Source organism: Gossypium arboreum, chromosome 6, assembly GCF_025698485.1.
Source record: "Gossypium arboreum isolate Shixiya-1 chromosome 6, ASM2569848v2, whole genome shotgun sequence".
NCBI lineage: Eukaryota > Viridiplantae > Streptophyta > Magnoliopsida > Malvales > Malvaceae > Gossypium > Gossypium arboreum.
The window spans coordinates 7,217,506-7,239,155 of record NC_069075.1 but is presented as its reverse complement, the minus strand read 5'-3'; the positions used below and the strand labels follow the sequence as shown (position 1 = coordinate 7,239,155).

The 21,650-nt window shown below is 33.4% G+C and overlaps 2 protein-coding genes and 1 long non-coding RNA gene across 4 annotated transcripts; 1 reads left to right on the top strand and 2 right to left on the bottom strand.

Annotated features, from left to right (window-relative positions):
- The first annotated feature begins 1,610 nt into the window (after window positions 1-1,610).
- On the top strand, window positions 1,611-10,430 carry LOC128293707 (uncharacterized). Its single transcript, XR_008283884.1, has 3 exons — window positions 1,611-1,692; window positions 9,510-9,596; window positions 10,218-10,430. It is a non-coding gene; the product is annotated as an uncharacterized LOC128293707 (long non-coding RNA).
- A 2,855-nt stretch (window positions 10,431-13,285) lies between these two features.
- On the bottom strand, window positions 13,286-15,807 carry LOC108484578 (elongator complex protein 6). The gene is made up of 5 exons (XM_017788404.2): window positions 15,527-15,807; window positions 15,153-15,225; window positions 14,502-14,707; window positions 14,078-14,224; window positions 13,286-13,726 (listed from the first exon to the last, which is right to left on the bottom strand). The coding sequence occupies exons 1-5, from the start codon at window positions 15,758-15,760 to the stop codon at window positions 13,625-13,627; spliced, it is 762 nt and encodes a 253-aa protein (XP_017643893.1). The 5' UTR covers window positions 15,761-15,807; the 3' UTR covers window positions 13,286-13,624.
- Window positions 15,808-17,462: 1,655 nt separating this feature from the next.
- LOC108483987 (probable protein phosphatase 2C 38) lies at window positions 17,463-21,582 on the bottom strand. Of its 2 annotated transcripts, none has more exons than XM_053030138.1 (5): window positions 21,238-21,582; window positions 20,090-20,658; window positions 19,166-19,533; window positions 18,514-18,750; window positions 17,463-17,885 (listed from the first exon to the last, which is right to left on the bottom strand). In XM_053030138.1, exons 2-5 carry the CDS (start codon window positions 20,412-20,414, stop codon window positions 17,655-17,657), a joined length of 1,161 nt encoding a protein of 386 aa, XP_052886098.1. In that variant the 5' UTR covers window positions 20,415-20,658; window positions 21,238-21,582; the 3' UTR covers window positions 17,463-17,654. The 2 variants fall into 2 exon arrangements, with proteins under 2 accessions (XP_052886098.1, XP_017643063.1); XM_017787574.2 differs by having other exon boundaries at window positions 20,090-20,697; window positions 21,238-21,569.
- Between the last annotated feature and the right edge of the window lie 68 nt (window positions 21,583-21,650).

Genomic DNA, 21,650 nt, shown 5'->3' with positions numbered 1-21,650 from the left:
TTGGATCATATTATAGAGTACTGGGTCAAAAAGGTCTACGAAGTGCTTGTAATTGGACTCGATGTAAAAGAGGCCTTAAACCCCTTATGTAAAAAGGTGGGACAGCAAAACCCTAGTATTATTAACTAGGGTTGCCGCCCCACATATCCTAGGTAAACTAGAATATTATTTTTCTAGAGGAAAGAAACTTTTACAACTCTATGAGGGTTCTACCTTTTCTTCCTATAAATAGATGATACCGATAGAACTATTTACAAATTTTAGAGAGATTGTTATTCTGCTGAAAAATAGAGAATTTATTCTCAACTTATAAACATATTTTTCAGAATAACAATTTTATTGGTTTCTATTAAAGAAAAGAGAATTTCATTTTTACCCTAAAAGAATTTTTTTCTAGTTATGTGTTTTGATTCAATTTGTTCGAATCCACTCTTGAAGCAGCTCATGGTACAAGAACTCTGGAGAAGATCGTTTGGTTGAAAACCAAAAAACATCAAGGATCTGTTTATCCAAAAACACATGTATGAATTCGATTTAGGTTTATTGTTATAAATATAAAAAATCGGATTGATTTTCAAAATTTTAATTTTCTGCTATGCAAGAAAACAGTTTTCAAATCGGACTTTTCCAACAAAATAAAATTTTGACTTTTTTGAAAACAATATAATGTTAAGTAGTGTTGTAAAATGTAATATAGTTGTGTTGTTCCTAAAATATAAATATGAAAATTCCACCATAATAAAAATTTAATAATAGTCTAAACATTGAATACATTAATTTATATTTAACTCGATCGAGACGATTGTCCAACATGGTAAGTTTGATGTGGCCATTTAGTCCGATTATGACTAGTTCTACACAGACCACAAAGTTTTGTGTTGGTTTTCTCCTTCATGTCCATTTCACCATGGATCCTGGTCGACTTCCTACGTAACCCTTTGTCTAGGACAAGCTCGAAAGTCAACGAAGGAACTTTCCATGTGACAAACCACACAAGACAGGGAACTCGTTTCCCCAAATAAGTAATGTGCATTCCAAAGTGCACACATTATTGATATATTGTTTAACATTGATTGAGGCATGAGCACAAGCTGCAATGACGTGCGTACAATGGTAACGAAATGTTTGAAACTTTCTAATATCGCACCGTCTGTTTCAGAGATCAATTCTGTAAGACCTAGGTGGGATACTGGGTCAATGGCCGATGGATTCCATAACTTAGAAAGTCTCTGTAACATCCCGAAATTGGGCCTAAATGGAATAGTGGTTGCGAACCCACAAATCCGAGGTAGAAAAATTTATTTTATTATTATTTTGAGGTTCATGGTATGATTGCATGATTGTGTAAAAATTTCGTGATGAAATTCTATGCATAAAGTGCTTAAGTTGAGGTTAGGGACTAAATCGAATAATTTACAAAACTTGCATTCTAGAAGTTTTTAGTATGAAATTACTTTGGAATATTAATTAGGAGGGTTTAGATAACAATTTGACCAATTTTAAGTTCATGGACAAAAATCAGGACATGGAAGTAATTTTTGAAAGTTTAGTAAGGAGGGGTAATTTGGTCATTTGGATATTAAAGGAATTAAAAAGGGAAAAATAATACAAAAATGGTCATCTTCTCAATTAGTTTCTGCCGATTTTTGCTCTCCTCCATAGCTGGGGTTTCTTCAACTTTCAAGCTTCATAGTAAGTGATTCCAAGCCTCGTTTTTAATGATCTTTACGTTTTTGGAGTCTCGGTAACTTGATTAAGCTTATTCTAGCAATAATTCAACCTAGGGTTCATATTTGGAAAAATACCCATGGCTGAAATTTGTGTATTTTTGTGTTTTATGATAGAATATGAGGTTTTAAATTATGTTAAACAACTTATGCTACTCGGTTTTAAGTGAAAACGAGTAAAAGGGCTTAAATTGGAAAAAAAATACCAATAGTCATAAGTATATGTTAGAGTGTGATTTTGATATTTCCATAGAAGGGAAAAATGATCAGCATGTCGTAAAACATAAGAAAATAGGATGAAGTTTAATTTACGAGCCTTGGGGCAAAAGTGCAAATATGTGAAAGTTTAGGGGTAAAAATATAATTTTGCCAAAGTTTGGGTCAAGGACTGTTTTAATAAATATGAATATTAAATAAGTTAAATTTGCTATTATAGATCAAGAAGAACGAAATTCGAGGAGTAGATCGGGAAAAGAAAAGTAAAGGACTAAATTGTAAAGTTTAGTCACATTTTGTATCAAGGTAAGTTACAGTAAATAAATGCAATATTCTTTTATTTTACAATATTATTGTCAATTTCAGCATTTATATATTTATGTTATGAAAATATTTAAAGTCGAATTTAAGGTGAAGTGACAGAGGAAAAGTGTTAGAAAGCCCGGTTGAACCCTAGGAATGTTAGGATATTAGGGTTGACAGACGTAATGTAAATGAGCCATGTAAGTCCATATTAGAAATATGGCTTTGGAGACAGGATTGAGCCATGTAAGCCCATATTATATATGGCATTGGAGACAGAATAATTCATGTAAGTCCATGTCAAAGACATGGCATTGGCGAGATATTGATGAGCAGAAGCGACCCTAGTATCCTTAGTATTCCGAGTGGTTCAACGGGTCAGATACGAGTTAAATTATAGTGAATTAACAGCAAAGGAAAATTAGATTATACTTATGAAAAGGAAAGGTCGTAAGAAAGAAGGTAAGGGAATAAAGAAGAAGATAGAAATTGAGAAGTAAAGAAATTTATGATGTTAGATGATATTATGCATAATTATCCATTATGTTGAATGTTGTGATTTATTTGCTTGTAAGCTTACTAAGCCTAGTGCTTAATCTCTTTATTTTATTCTTCTTATAGTACTTATCTAGTCACTCGGGGATCGAAGGAAACGTCGGAGGCCGATCACACTATCAAAGAAATAACTTGGTATAATTAGACGTTTTGTTTTGGGTATGGCATGTATAGAAACTTAGCTACTTTTGGTATAATATGAACAATGAATGATGTGTAAATACTTGCTAGTGATTAGCTAATGAAATAGCCGATGATATACATGTTTATTAATATGTATGATTGAATGGTGATTATCACATGAAAATTATGAAAAGTGTGAAAGTAACCTAAAAACAGATTCAAGTAACAGAAATGACATAACTTTGAAAAATCACTAAAAATTGTAGAAACATAGTTTGAAGATGAATAATATATGAAATTAAATTTTATTATGTATATTTTCTTATGGAATAAGAAAAAAAGGTAAAGGTATTATATTTTATGAGATATCTGAGTTTTAGTGAAACAGGGTTAGTGTGATCTTTGGATCCCTTATTTCAACTTTGGAAATTCACCATAAATTGTAAAAAACTAATTAGAAGGTTTACTTTATATGGTTAGAATCCTTGTTGAATCTAGTTTTAAGAGAAACAAACAGCTTAGTCATATGAATTTTGTACAGGAAGAAACATGGTTCGTAGTAAGAAGAGGTCAGTGCAGTCAAGTTTTGAAACAGAGGAAACTTTAACTAATAAACTGTACTAATTGGCCAAGTTAAAAATTCTAGAAAAAAATTAGTAGATAGATATATGAGTCTAGTTTCAGTAAAAATTTACGGATCTTAATTTTGAGTTTTGAAACTCGAGAAATGAATTTTTAAGCAACCATGACGCAGAAAAATAGTTTATTCCGAAAATTAAAATAAGTGGTTTAGAGTTGTTTAAAAGGTAAGATAAGTTTAGTAACACCTCAAGCTTGACTCCGGTGACGGTTTCGGGCGTGGGGGTGTTATATTTATTGGTATCAGAGCAGGTTTAGTCGGTTCTCGGAACAGTTAGTGTGAGAAAAATTCTAACTATACATGCCATACTTGTATTTTGATAGTGTGACGACTCCTAACGATTTTTAAATATTTTGTTTTATAGTAATGGATCCCAGACGAGCTGGTGATGATGATGTAGAAAGTAATGTGCCTGCTCCTGCAGAAGGGGCAGCGCAATCTGAGAATAGGCCAGTAATAGTTGATTAGGGAGGAGTGACTCGAGAAGCTCTCTTTCAAGCTTTGAATGATTTGTTTGCCGAGTTCGTTCGTACGAATCCAGCAGTTAGACCTCCACCCCCTCATGATTCTCAGGCTACCCATGTAGCTCAAGCTTCCTCGATCCACAATGCAGTGGTAAGAGAAAAGCCACCAGTTGATAGAATCGAAACAAGGTGCAGAAGAGTTCCGAGCAACAAAAGATGATGATGCAGAAAGAGCAGAATTTTGGTTAGAAAATACTATCAGAGTCTTTGCCGAATTATCTTGTACACCCGAGGAATGTATGAAATGTGTAGTATCACTTCTTAGAGATTCAGCCTACTACTGGTGGAAGACACTTGTATCAGTTGTACCAAAGGAGATAGTCACTTGGGATTTCTTTCAAGAGGAATTTCGTAAAAAGTACATCAGTCAGAGGTTTATTGACCAGAAGAGAAAGGAATTCCTGGAATTGAAACAAGGTAATATGACAGTAACCGATTATGAGTGCGAATTTGTCAGGCTTAGTAAATATGCTCGAGAATGTGTGTCCACAGAGGCTATCATGTGTAAAAGGTTTGAGGATAGGTTAAATGATGATATCCGATTGTCAGTGGGTGTCTTAGAAATAAAAGAGTTTGTTATTTTAGTTGAGAGAGCCTGTAAGGCGAGGAGTGTTAAAAAGAAAAGGCAAAGTTGAGACAGAGACACAAGATACAAAAAGAGAGATGAGCGATCATTTCAGGCTACATCCAAGAGGCCCAAAGAGTTTTCTACCAGATCTAGCTTTTCGGTAGGGCAATCTAGTCGAAATAGAGGTAGCGGATTTAAGGATCCGAAGGCTCGGACCACCTCGACTACGAGTGTAGGTAATGTCGATGGTAGATCGAGGTGTCCACGGTGTGGTAGACTTCATTATGGTCCTTGTCGGGCGGCGAAAATGTTTGCTATAAATGTGGTGCTCCGATCATTTTGTACGAGAATGTCCGAAGTGGCTAGCCGAGAGGTAACACAGAGTGCTAGATCCTAAATGCTCCTACTAGAGGCAGATCACCGAGGCAACCGAGAGTAGGAGCAAGTAACAGAGGTACCTCTAGAGATTCGGCTGTGAGACCAGATGTTAGAGCCCTTGCAAGGACTTATACTATTCGTGCACGCGAAGAGGCATCCTCCCCCGATGTGTTACGGGTACATTTTCTCTACATGATATTAATGCCATTGCTCTGATTGATCCGGGTTCGACTCATTCTTATGTTTGTATGAAATTGATGCCTAGTATAAGTATGCCTATAGAATCTACAGAATTTGTGATTAAAGTATCGAATCCATTAGGCAAGCATGTATTAGTAGATAAAGTATGTAGAAATTGTCCTTTAATAATTAGAGGCTACTGTTTTCCGGCTGATCTTATGCTATTGCCATTTGATGAGTATGATGTGATTCTTGGTATGGATTGGTTGACTACACATGATGTGATAGTGAATTGTGGAAAGAAATTCATTGAGTTGAAGTGTAAAAATGGTGAAATTCTTCAGGTTAATTCAGAAGAGTCAGATAGTTTATTTCCCATAATTTCATATGTATGCGCTCACAAATGTTTGAGAAAAGGGTATGAAGCTTATCTTGCTTTTGTGTTGAACACTAAAGATCCGAATTGAAAATTGAATCGATTACTGTGGTATGTGAGTTTCCGATGTGTTTCCGGAAGAACTACCAGGTTTGCCTCCTGTTAGAGAAGTTGAGTTTGGTATTGAGTTGATTCCAGGTACCACGCCTATTTCTATTGCTCCTTATAGAATGGCTTCTTTGGAATTGAAAGAATTGAAAGCTCAGTTGCAGGAATTAACAGATAAAGGCTTGGTACGACCCAGTAGTTCACCATGGGGTGCACCAGTGCTATTTGTGAAAAAGAAAGACGGATCGATGAAATTGTGCATAGATTATCGGCAACTTAACAAGGTAACAGTAAAGAACAAGTATCCATTACCTAGAATTGATGATTTGTTTGATCAATTGAAGGGAGCTACTGTGTTTTCCAAGATAGATTTGAGATCCGGATACTATCAGTTGTGAGTTAAAGAGTCAGATGTCCTGAAGACTGCTTTTCGGACTAGGTATGGTCATTATGAGTTCCATGTGATGCCATTTGGCTTGACTAATGCTCCTGCCATTTTCATGGACTTAATGAACCGAATTTTTAGATCGTACTTAGATAAGTTTGTAGTTGTGTTCATTGATGATATTTTGATTTATTCTCATGATGAGACTGAGCATGCAGAGCATTTGAGAACAGTTTTACAAATTCTGAGAGATAATCAGTTGTATGCCAAGTTCAGCAAAAGTGAGTTCTGGTTACGAGAAGTTGGTTTTCTTAGACATATTGTCTCAGGTGAAGGTATTAAGGTTGATATGAGCAAGATTTCAGCCATTGTTGATTGAAAGCCTCCTAGAAATGTATCAGAAGTTAGAAGTTTTCTTGGTCTTGCCGGATATTATAGACGATTTGTGGAGGGATTTTCCATGATAGCTACCCCGTTGACGAGACTACTACGGAAGGATGTTAAGTTTGAATGGACTGAGAAGTGCCAACAAAGTTTTGACAAGTTAAAGGTATTGTTGACGGAAGCTCCTATTTTAGTACAGCCGAAACCGAGTAAAGAATTTGTGATTTACAGTGATGCATCCTTGAATGGGCTTGGCTGTGTACTCATTCAGGAAGGAAAGGTAATTGCTTATGCCTCTAGACAATTGAAGCCACATGAGAAAAATTATCCGACACATGATTTAGAGCTAGCTGCTATTGTATTTGCATTGAAGATTTGGAGACATTATTTGTATGGTGAAAGGTGCCGGATATTTACCGATTATAAAAGCTTGAAATACTTGATGACTCAAAAAGATTTGAATTTGAGGCAAAGAAGATGGTTGGAATTGCTTAAAGATTATGAGTTAGTGATTGATTATCACCCAGGTAAGGCAAATGTAGTTACTGACGCTTTAAGTAGGAAACTTTTATTTGTATTGCGAACTTTGAATACCAATTTAGCCATGTCAGATGATGGTTCTATTTTAGCTGAATTGAGAGCTAAACTGGTACTTCTTGAAGAGATTTGTGAAGCTCAGAAAGATGATAATGAGTTACAAGCTAAAAGAGTTCAATGTGAGTCAGGCATAGAATTAGATTTCTGGATTGGTTCTGATGGTTGTTTGATGTTTAGAGACAGAATATGTGTACCAAAGAATGATGAGCTTATTCGGAAGATGTTACAGGAAGCACATAGCAGTCCTTTATCTATTCATCCAGGCAGTACAAAAATGTATAATAATTTGAAGAAATTTTATTGGTGGGTAGGAATGAAAAGAGATATTTCAGAGTTTGTTTCTAGATGCTTGATTTGTCAACAGGTAAAGGCCGAACATCAGGTACCCTCAGGATTATTGCAACCTGTGCTAGTTCCGGAATGGAAATGGAATCGAGTTACTATGGATTTTGTGACAGGATTGCCGTTTACACCGAGAAAGAAAGATGCAGTATGGGTTGTGATTGATAAGTTAACGAAGTCGGCTCATTTTATCCCAGTTCGTATGGATTATTCACTTGACAAGTTGGCCGAGTTGTATATTTCAGAGATAGTCAGGCTACACGGGGTACCATTATCGATCATTTCAGACAGAGATCCAAGATTTACTTCATGGTTTTGGAAGAAATTACAAGAGGCTTTGGGCACAAAGTTGAGTTTTAGTCTGACTTTCCATCCTCAAACCGACGGTCGAGAGAGAGTTATTCAGGTACTTGAAGATATGCTTAGATGTTGTGTATTAGAATTTCAAGGTAGTTGGGAAAAATACTTACCATTGGTAGAGTTTGCCTATAATAATAGTTACTAGTCAAGTTTGAAGATGACACCTTATGAAGCTTTGTATGGACGTAAATGCCGTACACTTTTATATTGAATGAGCTTAAAGAAAGCCGATTTACGGGGTTGATCTAGTTAAAGAAAGAAGAAAAGTGAAAGTTATCGAAATTGTTTAAAAGCGACTTGACGAGTGCGTAAGTCGTATGCGATTTAAAAAGAAAAGAGATCGAATATCAAGTTGGTGACAAATTTTTTTTGAAAGTATCCCCGTGGAAGAAAGTTCTCAGATTTGGCAAGAAAGGCAAACTAAGTCCACGTTTTATTGGATCGTTTGAAGTAATTGAGAGAGTCGGACCATTAGTATTTCGGTTAGCTTTGCCGATTGAGTTAGAGAAGATTCATAATGAAATTCATGTGTCTATGCTACGTCGTTATTGTTCAGATCCGTCACATGTGATTTCTCAGACAGAGGTTGAGATTCAGCCAGACATGACTTACGGTGAAGAACCGATAAAGATTCTAGCTTGAGAGGTAAAGCAATTAAGGAACAAAAGTATTACACTTGTGAAAGTACTATGGAATAGACACGGGGTAGATGAGGCTACATAGGAACCCGAAGAGGCTATACGAAAACAATACCCAAATCTCTTCACAGGTAAGATTTTCGGGACGAAAATCCCTAAAAGGGGGGAGAAATTTAACATCCCGAAATAGGGCCTAAACGGAATAGTGGTTGCGAAACCACAAATTCGAGGTATAAAAATTTATTTTATTATTATTTTGAGGTTCATGGTATGATTGCATGATTTTGTGAAAATTTCGTGATGAAATTCTATGCATAAAGTGCTTAAGTTGAGGTTAGGGACTAAATCGAATAATTTGCAAAACTTGCATTCTAGAAGTTTTTAGTACGAAATTACTTTGGAATATTAATTAGGAGGGTTTAGATAACAATTTGATCAATTTTAAGTTCATGGACAAAAATTAGGACATGGAAGGAATTTTTGAAAGTTTAGTAAGGAGGGGTAATTTGGTCATTTGGATATTAAATGAATTAAAAAGGGAAAAATAACACAAAAATGGTCATCTTCTCAATTAGTTTCTGTCAATTTTTGCTCTCCTCCATAGCTGGGGTTTCTTCAACTTTCAAGCTTCATAGTAAGTGATTCCAAGCCCCGTTTTTAATGATCTTTACGTTTTTGGTGTCCCGGTAACTTGATTAAGCTTATTCTAGCAATAATTCAACCTAGGGTTCATATTTGGAAAAATACCCATGGCTGAAATTTGTGTATTTTGGTGTTTTATGATAGAATATGAGGTTTTAAATTATGTTAAACAACTTATGCTACTCGGTTTTAAGTGAAAACGAGTAAAAGGGCTTAAATTGGAAAAAAAATACCAATAGTCATAAGTATATGTTAGAGTGTGATTTTGATATTTCCATAGAAGGGAAAAATGATCAGCATGTCGTAAAACATAAGAAAATAGGATGAAGTTTAATTTACGAGCCTTGGGGCAAAAGTGAAAATATGTGAAAGTTTAGAGGTAAAAATATAATTTTGCCAAAGTTTGGGTCAAGGAATGTTTTAATAAATGTGAATATTAAATAAGTTAAATTTGCTATTATAGATCAAGAAGAACGAAATTCAGGAGTAGATCGGGGAAAAGAAAAAGTAAAGGACTAAATTGTAAAGTTTAGTCACATTTTGTATCAAGGTAAGTTACAGTAAATAAATGCAATATTCTTTTATTTTACATTATTATTGTTATTTCCAGCATTTATATATTTATGTTATGAAAATATTTAAAGTCAAATTTAAGGTGAAGTGACAGAGGAAAAGTGTTAGAAAGCCCGGTTGAACCCTAGGAATGTTAGGATATTAGGGTTGACAGATGAATGAAATGAGCCATGTAAGTCCATATTAGAAATATGGCTTTGGAGACAGGATTGAGCCATGTAATTCCATATTATATATGGCATTGGAGACAGGAATAATTCATGTAAGTCCATGTCAAAGACATGGCATTGGCAGGATATTGATAGACAGGAACGACCCTAGTATCCTTAGTATTCCGAGTGGTTCAACGGGTCAGGATACGAGTTAAATTATAGTGAATTAACAGCAAAGGAAAAGTAGATTATACTTATGAAAAAGGAAAGGTCAGGTAAGAAAGAAGGTAAGGGAATAAAGAAGAAGATAGAAATTGAGAAGTAAAGAAATTTATGATGTTAGATGATATTATGCATAATTATCCATTATGTTGAATGTTGTGATTTATTTGCTTGTAAGCTTACTAAGCCTAGTGCTTAATCTCTTTATTTTATTCTTCTTATAGTACTTATCTAGTCACTCGGGGATCGAAGGAAACGTCGGAGGCCGATCACACTATCAAAGAAATAACTTGGTATAATTAGACGTTTTGTTTTGGGTATGGCATGTATAGAAACTTAGCTACTTTTGGTATAATATGAACAATGAATGATGTGTAAATACTTGCTAGTGATTAACTAATAAAATAGCGGATGATATACATGTTTATTAATATGTATGATTGAATGGTGATTATCACATGAAAATTATGAAAAATGTGAAAGTAACCTAAAAACAGATTCAAGTAACAGAAATGAAGTAACTTTGAAAAATCACTAAAAATTGTAGAAACATAGTTTGAAGATGAATAATATATGAAATTAAATTTTATTATGTATATTTTATTATGGAATAAGAAAAAAAGGCAAAGGTATTATATTTTATGAGATATCTGAGTTTTAGTGAAACAGGGTCAGTGTGATTTTTGGATCCCCTGTTTTAACTTTGGAAATTCACCATGAATTGTAAAAAACTAATTAGAAGGTTTAATTTATATGGTTAGAATCCTTGTTGAATCTAGTTTTAAGAGAAATAAACGGCTTAGTCATATGAATTTTGTACAGGAAGAAACATGGTTCGTAGTAAGAAGAGGTCAGTGCAGTCGAGTTTTGAAACAGGGGAAACTTTAACTAATAAACTGTACTAATTGGCCAAGTCAAAAATTCTAGAAAAAAATTATTAGATAGATATATAAGTCTAGTTTCAGGAAAAATTTACGGAGCTTAATTTTGAGTTTTTAAACTCGAGAAATGAATTTTTAAGCAACCATGACGCAGAAAAACAGTTTATTCTGAAAATTAAAATAAGTGGTTTAGAGTTGTTTAAAATGTAAGATAAGTTTAGTAACACCTCAAGCTTGACTCTGGTGACGCTTTCGGGCTTGGGGGTGTTACAGTCTCTAACTGTTGAGAATATATTTCTACATTCATCGACATCTCTCTCTGACGATTCGCATTCATTGCCTTCCTAACCTCATTGACAAACACATGTACCGCCTCTACCTGGTTTACTTGTTTCAGCCCCATTATTGGCATTAAGGTTGTTACCATATAGAATGTAGTTGAGAAAATAGATGAAATTGGTAGATGTCGTGTTCTCTTCAAGACAGAGTTAAATATTTCTGCCAGGTTGGTGGTTATATGAGCATGTCGAGACCCATCATCGAAAATTTGAGCTCATTGCCATGACTTCATGGTACCCAACCATTCTCGAAAAGTAGTAGTAGTTTCACCATACATATCACCCTCAAGCTTGGTTAATCATTGCCTGAAATGGTTTGTTCTAACTCGTACGCTGCGTATATATTTCAAAAAGACACGTTATATTTTTGAATTAATTTGTGGAAGTATTAAGAACATTTTAAAAATATGTTGAAACCAAAAATTACCGATGTTCACTACTTGTTTCCGTTAGTCTACATTTTTTGTAGTTCGGGTAGAAGTTAGAGGTGATGTGTCAGATGCTATAAATGGATCTCCGCAGAATAATGGAACTCCTAATTACGACAATTAGTCTCTTCGATCCATCGGATATGATGCAAATATTATCGTCTCTAACAACATAAGTTCGTAAGTTTGTCAAAAAGAATTTCCATGATTCCATGTTCTTCGACTCCACAATGACAAACGCTATCAAGAGTAAGTTTTGGTTCTCATCTTGAGCAATCACAATAAGTAGAATCTGCGTATATTTTTTGTATAGCCAGGTTCCATCAACCTGCATAAGTGGTTTGCAATGGGGAAAGACCCGCACACATGGATCGAACATCTAGTGAAAATTTCTTCTTTTGGCAGTCCCTAGCACGTACTCTCGCATAGTGACTATCCACCTCTGTAGTTCATTGTTATTTGTTGGCGACATTCAAATATACATCCAACTATTGTTGTTAAAATTACTCCATCAAAATAAACGTATATGAAAAACTGATTATCCATCTTAAATACTAAATCTGTAAAAATAAATAAATTTCTCAATAAATTATTTGAAAAAAATTCTCTGTAAAAAAAAAATACAATTCATATTGTACTAACCTTACAAAATTCTTTATTTTCTCTTTTTTCTATAATTTTTTTTCCTCTTCTCTTCTTAACTGCTAAATTGTTCAAGAAAACATCGTTTAAATAAAGTCCGGTGCTGCCTGACAATGCCCCTCCACTCTAGGCTTGGACACATACCCTCCACTTGGGTGTCGCCTAACACATACCCTTTACCACTTCAACCTGTATTTTAACCTAGTTTTCACCTATTTGTTGGAAGAAAATACAGGTGCCGTCACCCCTTGTCCCTCCACCATTTAAAAATATTTTTTTTTCAATCAAATTGTAGCCTAATGATAGGCGAATGTTGGTGGAGAAGAAAATGGTGGTGCAACCCTCCACCCTTTGATACTGTTTATTTCATACCATTTTGATAAATAATGTTATGGGAATATCATTTTGATATTTAATTTTTTTTTGTATTATCTGAATAAAAAACTCATTTATACTTTATTATTAACATTAATAATTTGTCCAAAATTGTTTATAAATTTTAAAATTTGTTGGATTTCTAAATAAATACCCACTTAAAAGCACTACCATTCCCGTAAAAATATACCTACAAATAAATTAAATTTATACTAAATCTATATTTACCTTTTTCTTCTTTACAACTACTAATCATTTAAGTCCTTTGCTATTTTTAATAATTTTTTAAAATATTAAAAATACTCCTATCTTTTATTAACCATTAAAATAATTATTTATTCATCATAGTTTTAAGAATATTTTTTAATCGAAACCAACACATCCACCACTAATAGTAGTGACTAATCTTTTCACCGCGTATCCTCTTTGAAGAAGTAAACAACAAATCATGAAATATACTCCATTTCCTAAGTAAAGATCGAATCCCCCAACCTTATAATTAAAAGATGAAATAAAGAACCATCATATCACATCTCATGGTTTATTTTTAAAAGTTTTTAATTATTACCAAAATAAAACTGAATCAAATTCAATACAAATTAAATCAAAATCGAATTGATCACTATAGTTTGAACCGCTTTTCAATTTTCTCTTTTCTTATTCTCAATCATAATTATAAATATATCAAAATTTATACAAATATAAAATACCTTAGACATGATTATAAACCAATAAAATACACTAACATAATAGGGATTAATGAAAGCCGGAACCCACATCTTCAGCAAAACTAACAGGTGCACATTAATAATAGATGCAACAAAAGGGCTGAATTTCTTTGTCCCAACAAAGGGAACTTTTTCCTGATATCTTCTCTATTACCATCTAAGGTTTCCTTTGTTTCATCATCTACGAATATCGTACGAAAACCCAAAACTTTCAAGCCTGTTACTAGTTTCAGGTTTCATCAACCTCGGCTTCTTCCGGGGTAGAAGCATTCGACAACATTTTCCTTGACCTTGAAATGGAAATTACTAACCTTGTTCCAACCCTTGTTCGAAACTGTCAACTGCAACATGATAAAAACCACATTCAGAGGTAGGACATTTCCTATTTTTATAGGAACTTTTAATAAACAATTGTATTTCCAATTATAACCTTGTTACTCGAAACCATCAACTGAACTTAAGAAAAACCTTGCGATGAGACCCTAATTCGTTACTTCTAAGTTCTAATTTAGTAAATCAATAGTTTAAATGACAGACAAGACCTTTCCCATTTTTATAGGAACGTCTATATTCAAGAAACAATGGCATCTCCAATTGTAGTCTATGTTACTCTAAACCATAAACCACAACATAAATACATAATAGAAATGACACAATTATCCAACAATGAAACAGGAATAGCATATTGGTACCTGTCCATGCACATCGGTTGCTAAACCGGTAGCCAAAGGCTCTGCCTTTATCAAAATGTCTGCAAGGTACTCCATTTGTATCAAAAATGTTGGCCTATCTTCATTCGAATAAATATCTTCATGGTTGAGTGTGATTAATGAACAGTCCTAACAACAATGATTCAACAAGAGAAAATTTAAGAATAGAGGGTGAAAGGCAGACAAAAATTATGCTACTTAAATTCAAGTGAGAGTGTCGGATAAAAGTATGTGTCTCTGACGAGTATATTCCGGGGGGGGGGGAGGGGTTCCTCATTTTTCTAAGCACCCTTAGAGGATCAAATCCCCATATCCATTTCAGAATAGGCATTGGACACAAGTATTGAACAAGGATACTTCAAGAAAAATATAAGACAAAATGAGGGGAAACAAGGTATTATCTTACAAACTCAGATGTTAAAGTGCTGCAATAGTGCAAGAAATCCAAGACATAATCTGAAGAGCCATTTGCAGCCACCTCCATAAGAGATAAATCATCAATGATAATGGAAACGTTTTTCCAACTAATCTCAGGCAAAGCTGAAATGGTTTTATGTATTTTCCCATACAATGCAATGAGTCCACCTTCTGGAGTTATTCCTTCATCTCCATCTAATTAAACAAAATTGAAAAACTCATCAAGATAAAACAATAAAGAAGATGATAAACAGAAATCACAAACATAAAAAGATAAATTAATGCAGTCCATGAACTACTGAACTATGATCGAATATGTAATTCAATCCATGTATCATAGAACCGAGTGATTTAATCTTTATACACTTAACATTAGCGCAAACAAGTAAAATTAATAACAACGTTAATGGAAAACCATCTATTGCAGTCTTGAAATCCTAAAATCTGACAGTACAAACATGTAGACAAATAAAGCAACAAAAGGATTTCTTATATCGAAGACATATGTTCTGTCAAATTTCAGCTCATATACTTTGTCCAAATTCAGAATCAATATCAGCATTTAAATGATTTCTCATTTAACAAAGAATATTCATGCAGAAAGTTATGCAAGAATCATTTTACCAGATTTTTTTCTCACCTGGACACTGCAACTTAAGCATGTCAAAGAAAAAGAATCTACTGTTATCCCTTTGTGATACCAAGTTGCATCCCTATTTCAACAAATGGACAACAAAACCAAATAATATTAACAACATTTCCAAGAACAAAACCCACTGCATGATAACCAAGAAAACATAGTTTTCATCCCTCACTCCGTATCCTCTCTGAAAATTTGGACCCGGGAACTTATACCTTGTGTCAAACAGAAACCGTAATATAATTAATTCAAGACTTATGCATTTAAGTGCTAGTGCAAATCTTATGAAATCATAGAAAAGGTAACCAGTTTCCGAAGGATACGATCGTAATGAGAGAAAATTAAGTAAAGCTTCAATGGAGGAAGATACTTACCAGTTTCCGAAGGATACGATCGTAATGAGAGAAAGGCTGAGAGAAAGCGATGAAGATGGCAACATTAGAGGAATTTGGAGAAAGAGAGCGTTTAAGTAGATGGTGAAGAACGAACGACCCACTGGTATCGACTTGGTCTTCTATTGCCACTACTCGACACCTTAGAGGCCATGGCTCGATGACCTGGTCTAGCCCTAAGGCTTCATCCAGTAGGTTCGAAGATCTCTGGTTCATGATTTTTTGGGAAATTTGATATGTTTTTTGGAGAGACGTTAGGGTTTTAGGGGTTTTTTTTAAAGAATTGCAAAATAGACCGCTTGTGGGGTTGAATTTTGGGCTAACAATATTTGGGCCTTGATGAAGTTTTAAATTGGGCTTCAAATTTTTTTAGTATTTATTAAATTTATTTAATAAATAAAATTGAATTTTTATAATTGATTAATTTAATTAGATAAACAGAAAAATTTAGGTATAATGCCCTTTTTGACCCTCCAGTTTACAAAAGAAGTCATTTTAACTCTCCATTTAAAATTTCACCTCTTTTAACCATTGAATGGAAAATTTAACATTTGTTAACTTTATTGATGTGACATGTACATAGATTGTCATGTGAATAATATGTCAATATATAATTAATTTTAAAATTTGAAAAATATTTGAAAAATATTTTATACATTTTTATAATTTTAATTATTTTTAATTTTTTAAAAATTTAGATTTTTTGAATTTTTAAATTTAAAAATTAATTAAATCTTGACATGTAGTCTATGTGGTAATCCAAATATATGCCACATCAGCAAAGTAAAAAAATTATTTATCAATTTAAGAATGGTTTGACAAAAACACAAGTTTAACTATTAAAATGACCAAAAATAATTAAATAAAGAACTAAATTGACTTTTTTATTTATAAAATTGAAAGACCAAATAAATCATTATACCAAAATTTTATTAAAAAATCGATTAGATTTGATGGACCAATAATATTAATTCAAAACTTTTGCTTAAATTTGATTTAATTCAAAACCAATTAATATTTAGAAAAGACAATCACTTAAAATGAAAATATAATTTCATATTAATATTGATATATTTTATTAATTTAAAATAAAAATGTTGATTTAGCAATAAATATTACACTACATTTGGTTTGCTATTACATATTTGAAATCAATACAACTATTTAGTTGAATGGAATAAAATAGAACTGTAATAATATTTTAGTGTTTGATTGAATGAGATGATGTTGTGATAACACAAAGAAAAAAATTAAAATGAACAAAATATCCTTAATGTAAATTTTGTAGGTAAAAGATTATTGTTATTAAATTTTAATAAGATTATTATTAAAATAAATTTAAAATAAATAATAAATAATTTAATTGTATTTTAATATAATTATTACTAAATATAATTTAATAAAATAATATATAATTTAATAATATTTTAATATAATCATTTTATATTAAATTATATTAAAATATTTAGAATATTTTATTTTAAATTATATTTTAAAATTAAATATTTTATTTTAAATTATATTAAAATATATTAAAATATTTCAAATATTTTATTTTTATATTTTCTAAATTTAAATTTTAAAGGACTAATCTGAAAATTATTTTTTTTTTTGTTATTCAATGTTGCATGGAATAACCATTATTTGATAGCTATTACGAGAAGACAAGTAATAGGAAAATAATGGTTACTCCATTTCATGAGTATTACATTCAATCAAACAAAGAAATAGTTTACCATTGAACGGATAAGGGAGAATCCATTCTCCCAACCAAATGTGGAGTTAGTCCGAATTGATAATACTAATAAAATATCCCTTGAATAAGCATAAAATACGGATGTTTCAAGAAAATGAAAAGAGAAATTAGGGGCAAAAAGTGAATAAATTCTCAAAGGAAAATGGAAAAATACCACAGATATTAAATGAATTTTATATCTTTCTTTCAATTATATGATACGTCAAAGTCCCCAAGATTTATAACTTGAATGGATTCTCTAAATGCATTCCCTAAAATAATTCTATCAAATCTTTTATGGATATCTTCTTAATACAAAATGAGAGGAATGGTTTGAGTAAAAACGATAAAGAGGTCTACGACCTGTTTCGGTGGCTAGTATTTGCTATTTCCCGAGACTCCAGCACCGCCTCGGATCGAAACCAGGGGTCTACACGACGAGCTGTTGCTTATCAGATGGAAATCCAGAAACAAAACGATGACCGTTATATCGTCGTGAAAATGTCTCCGCACCCCACGGTCAATCTTTTTCAAGTCTGAGTATCGCATTTCTCTCTTCTTTGCAGCTTCACGAAGAGCAGCTTTTATGAGTCTCCTTGCGATACCCTGCATGGATGTCTCGTATAAGTTTATCCATAGGCAACTTGATCATCAATATAAAGATCAGTTCTTTACAAACTCAGTATATAACTCATGTTCGTGGTGGAAAACAAACAAAAACAAAAACTTTTAAAAATCAAGTATAAGAAGGACAAGAAACCATTTTCTGGGTTGCATGACATAAACTCATAGTTGACATTTAAGGAAGACAACACTACTCAACCATAGTTGGAAAAATGCTCAAACCCATCAGATTTCAATCTGATCCAACCCACTGCCATCCCAAACTGATCACCTTTCCTTCATTTATCACGTATTGGGAACTAAGCAAAAGGAACCCAGGAAGGGTTGGCTAGTTTTGATAGCATGAAAGTTGTTCTCAGTTGTAACGCATTATATGCATAGAAAGATTTAATCTATATTGCTCTGATTTTTCATTTTCGTGAAGCATCGATGTCTAGCACCCATGTCCGATGCCTATCCGGACATTAGATTGAGGGTATGTCCCTGACCCTCCAAAAACCTCAAAATACATTAAAAAAAAAAGAACATGACAATTTAAACATACTGTGCATGACACAAATACATATCTGACACAAACACCCGAAAAGAAAATCACAAAAAGAAAACTTACATTGCGTGGACATGTGTTTACAATGTTAACAGCCTCCTGATTGCTAAGGTGTTCCCATAGACCATCCGATGCGAATATAAGAAACTGATCTTCAGGACGCAGTTTCTGTACTGATATTGCTGGCTCAGCTTGTAGGATCGGCTTCTCGAACGAATTTGGAACTCTAAACTTTGGTAATAGAGGCTCTCTGTTGAATTCTGGCTTCTTTAGATATGCATCACCAATGGACCTAGAAATCTATCACATAAAAAAAGTTGGGTCAATGGAACAATCAATTTGCACATACTTGTTGTATAGATCACTATGCTATTTCGAACTCTGTAGAAATCCACAACATTGTCTCTAAAATCCATCTACATCCCAAAATAAGTTTTTACGGCAATTATCAATCAAAAGCTTAAACTAGTTCTCACGGCAGCACAATTCAATGCATACAAGTTCTCATCGAACAATTTCAAATTCCAATAAAATCTGTATCAAATATACAAATAAATAATTATCAAATAAAAAGTTTCAAGGTTGTTTCTTGGATGGTAAGGAATTAGATAGGCTTGGGATTGCGACAGGTCGTATGCCTTTATACGAAAGCTGGAATTTGTACAGCAATATGAAGTTTACTAAGAAAATAATATCCCGAAGCCACAAAAAATACCTGTATTATACCCTTCACACGCCATACTTTGTGCCTGAGGACCACAATCTGCGGATCATCAGGATGTAACGATCGCAACTCCTCCCGCACTGACTCGAAGCTTGCATTGTGCTCGGATGACAACTGAACTGCTTTGACCTCTTTAAAGGCTTTCTCCAGTCTTCCTAAAACGACTCGAGAATCTCCGGCATTTGCAATGTAAAGCAATCCACTACAAATTATTCCTACCAAACAACATGAACCAACAGAAGCAATTTGTGGCTTAGTTTCGAACTGCTCCCTGACAAGATTAAGAAAATCTTCTTCGGTAGCTAAAAACGCTTTGTTGATTACATCGGCTGACATTCCGTGATTCTCGGTTGTAAACTCTGCACCATTAAAAGCTGTCAAGTCAGTAAACATATGCGTTAGCTATTAAAAATCAGCAACTAAAGCTCGGGGAGGAAATAACTACGATGTTTTTAAGGGAGGCAGGAAACGAGGATCTGAATAAGTCCGAATTTGACATTTGTCATCGCCTGTAAATCATTGAACCATGAGATATTGATGACGACTTTCGAAACTCGTAAGAACTTTGCAGTTAAGGAACATATAGTTCCAATATCTAAGTTCTAAGTTCCTGAATCTGTACAAGAACTGAACTCTCTTCGTTTCTTCCGAAAATTGCTTCTACAATTTTTGAAGGAAATAAACATATAAATGCTTGTTTACTTGTGAAGTTCCGGGTTTCTGGCCTCACTCAAGCATGCATACTTTATCCTCATTAGTCATGTAAGGTACATGATACACCTCTAAATATCTTATAACTAAAAAAATATGAAGTTTCCGGATTCAACTAATGAAAATAAACCAATAAACCACTTGTTAAACAAGAAAATAATAAATTCCAATATGATTCAGCAAAGAGGAGAAAGAATTGCATACTCTTGATATGGCCGAAAAGGTGTTTGTTTATAAACCTAGCAGTTTCCGGACCTCCATGACCATCATAGATTCCAACAAGTGTCCCATGGGGACCCGATTTAAACGAGCTGATTGGACCGGATTCGAGTTGGCTGTGATCTTCCAATAGATTGTTTGCTTGAATTACCGCCATCGAAAACTCGCCCGCAACGTGTTCTCCTGAGTCTTCGTACCACAACAATCCATCAACCCTACCATTACCAACCCCACCTCTACTAGAATTTTCACCCTCGACTGAAGGCTTCCAGCAGGGCGATACGAATCGCCTTAATGTTGTTGATACCATGACTTACATATTCGTACCGAATATGCGGATTTTAAAAGGAGTCTGACAAAATGTTCTACGTCAAGCTTAGTCGGATCTTATCTTCGAGGAATGAGATGCTCTCTCCTCCTTATTTACCGCGCAGTATAGGTGCTATCGACGCTTCTTACTATGATTCGGTCTTTAACCCTTAGGCAGGCAATAAGCATCGTCTAGGTCACTAATCCGAGTTTGATCTACGGATTGGTCCAGAGAAAACAGATTCCTGGAAGAAGAGAAGGATTCAGGGCCAGCTCCAATTCAACTAAATTTCCAAAAAGCAAAAGTTTTAGAAATCAAACATATATAGATAAATTCAGATAATATTAAATTTCACAGTTGCAATAAACATTATCTAAGTCCCTAATCCGGGTTTATGCGAACTCACATGTGAATGTTGGATATAAATATGTGTTAATATCTATCCCTTAAAGACATCAAATAAAAGACATGAACTTGAAACCTAATTAAAAACTCCACATTTCCAATCTTCAAGAGATTTAAAATGGACAAAAAATTATGGATTTAAATAAAAACTACAAAATATTTATTTTTCAGATAATCAATTTCGATAACTATTAGATTTAAATACTTGAACTTCACCTCTCTACATACAATAAAAAGGGAATAAAATAGAATCAAAATTAAGGGAATCTCTAGAAACTGCAAAAAATGAAGAAAACCATGAAGTTTCAGACAAAAACCCATCACCTTAAAAACATCAAACAAAAATAAAGAACTGAAACAAAACATAAGTATCAATTAAAAAAAAAAAAGATGAAGCAGAGATTTTCTTCTTACATACCTTACAAAACAATGAAGAATTTCTTATAATCTTTCCAGGTTACAAGCCCTGTTTAGGAACACACCCAAAGACCCTTAATTCGAAAGATTAAATAAACAAAAAAAAAGGGGGAAATTTGTTTTAAGGAGGTTGAGCCAACAAACAAAAACAAAGACAAAAACAAAAGAGAATTGAAAAGGTTGTAAGAAAGTTTGAAAGGTAGATTTGGAGAGAGATTTGAGAAAGAAAAACAAGAAATGAATTTTTTTTTTCTTTTTTATGAAAACAAATCTTGAGATTTTTGGAACGATCGGAAACTTAATTTATTTAATTTATATATAATTTTTTTTCAGCTTTTTATTCTTCTAATTTATTGGTTGTAAGGTTTTGACTTTGACTTTTTAGGTTTCGAGCCTTTAAACAAACCAATATTT

Bases quoted from the DNA above. Each gene is read 5' to 3' on its own strand.
- LOC108484578 (XM_017788404.2), bottom strand. From the start codon at position 15,760: ATGAACCAGAGATCTTCGAACCTACTGGATGAAGCCTTAGGGCTAGAC. The intron at 14,708-15,152 runs GTGAGAAAAAAA...TTGTTTAATTAG, and splicing joins GCTTAAGTTGCAGTGTCCAG to ATGGAGATGAAGGAATAACT. The intron at 14,225-14,501 runs GTAAGATAATAC...CATTGTTGTTAG, and splicing joins GCACTTTAACATCTGAGTTT to GACTGTTCATTAATCACACT.
- LOC108483987 (XM_053030138.1), bottom strand. From the start codon at position 20,414: ATGGTATCAACAACATTAAGGCGATTCGTATCGCCCTGCTGGAAGCCT. The intron at 19,534-20,089 runs GTATGCAATTCT...TTAATGGTGCAG, and splicing joins CCTTTTCGGCCATATCAAGA to AGTTTACAACCGAGAATCAC. The intron at 17,886-18,513 runs GTAAGTTTTCTT...ACATCCATGCAG, and splicing joins TAAACACATGTCCACGCAAT to GGTATCGCAAGGAGACTCAT.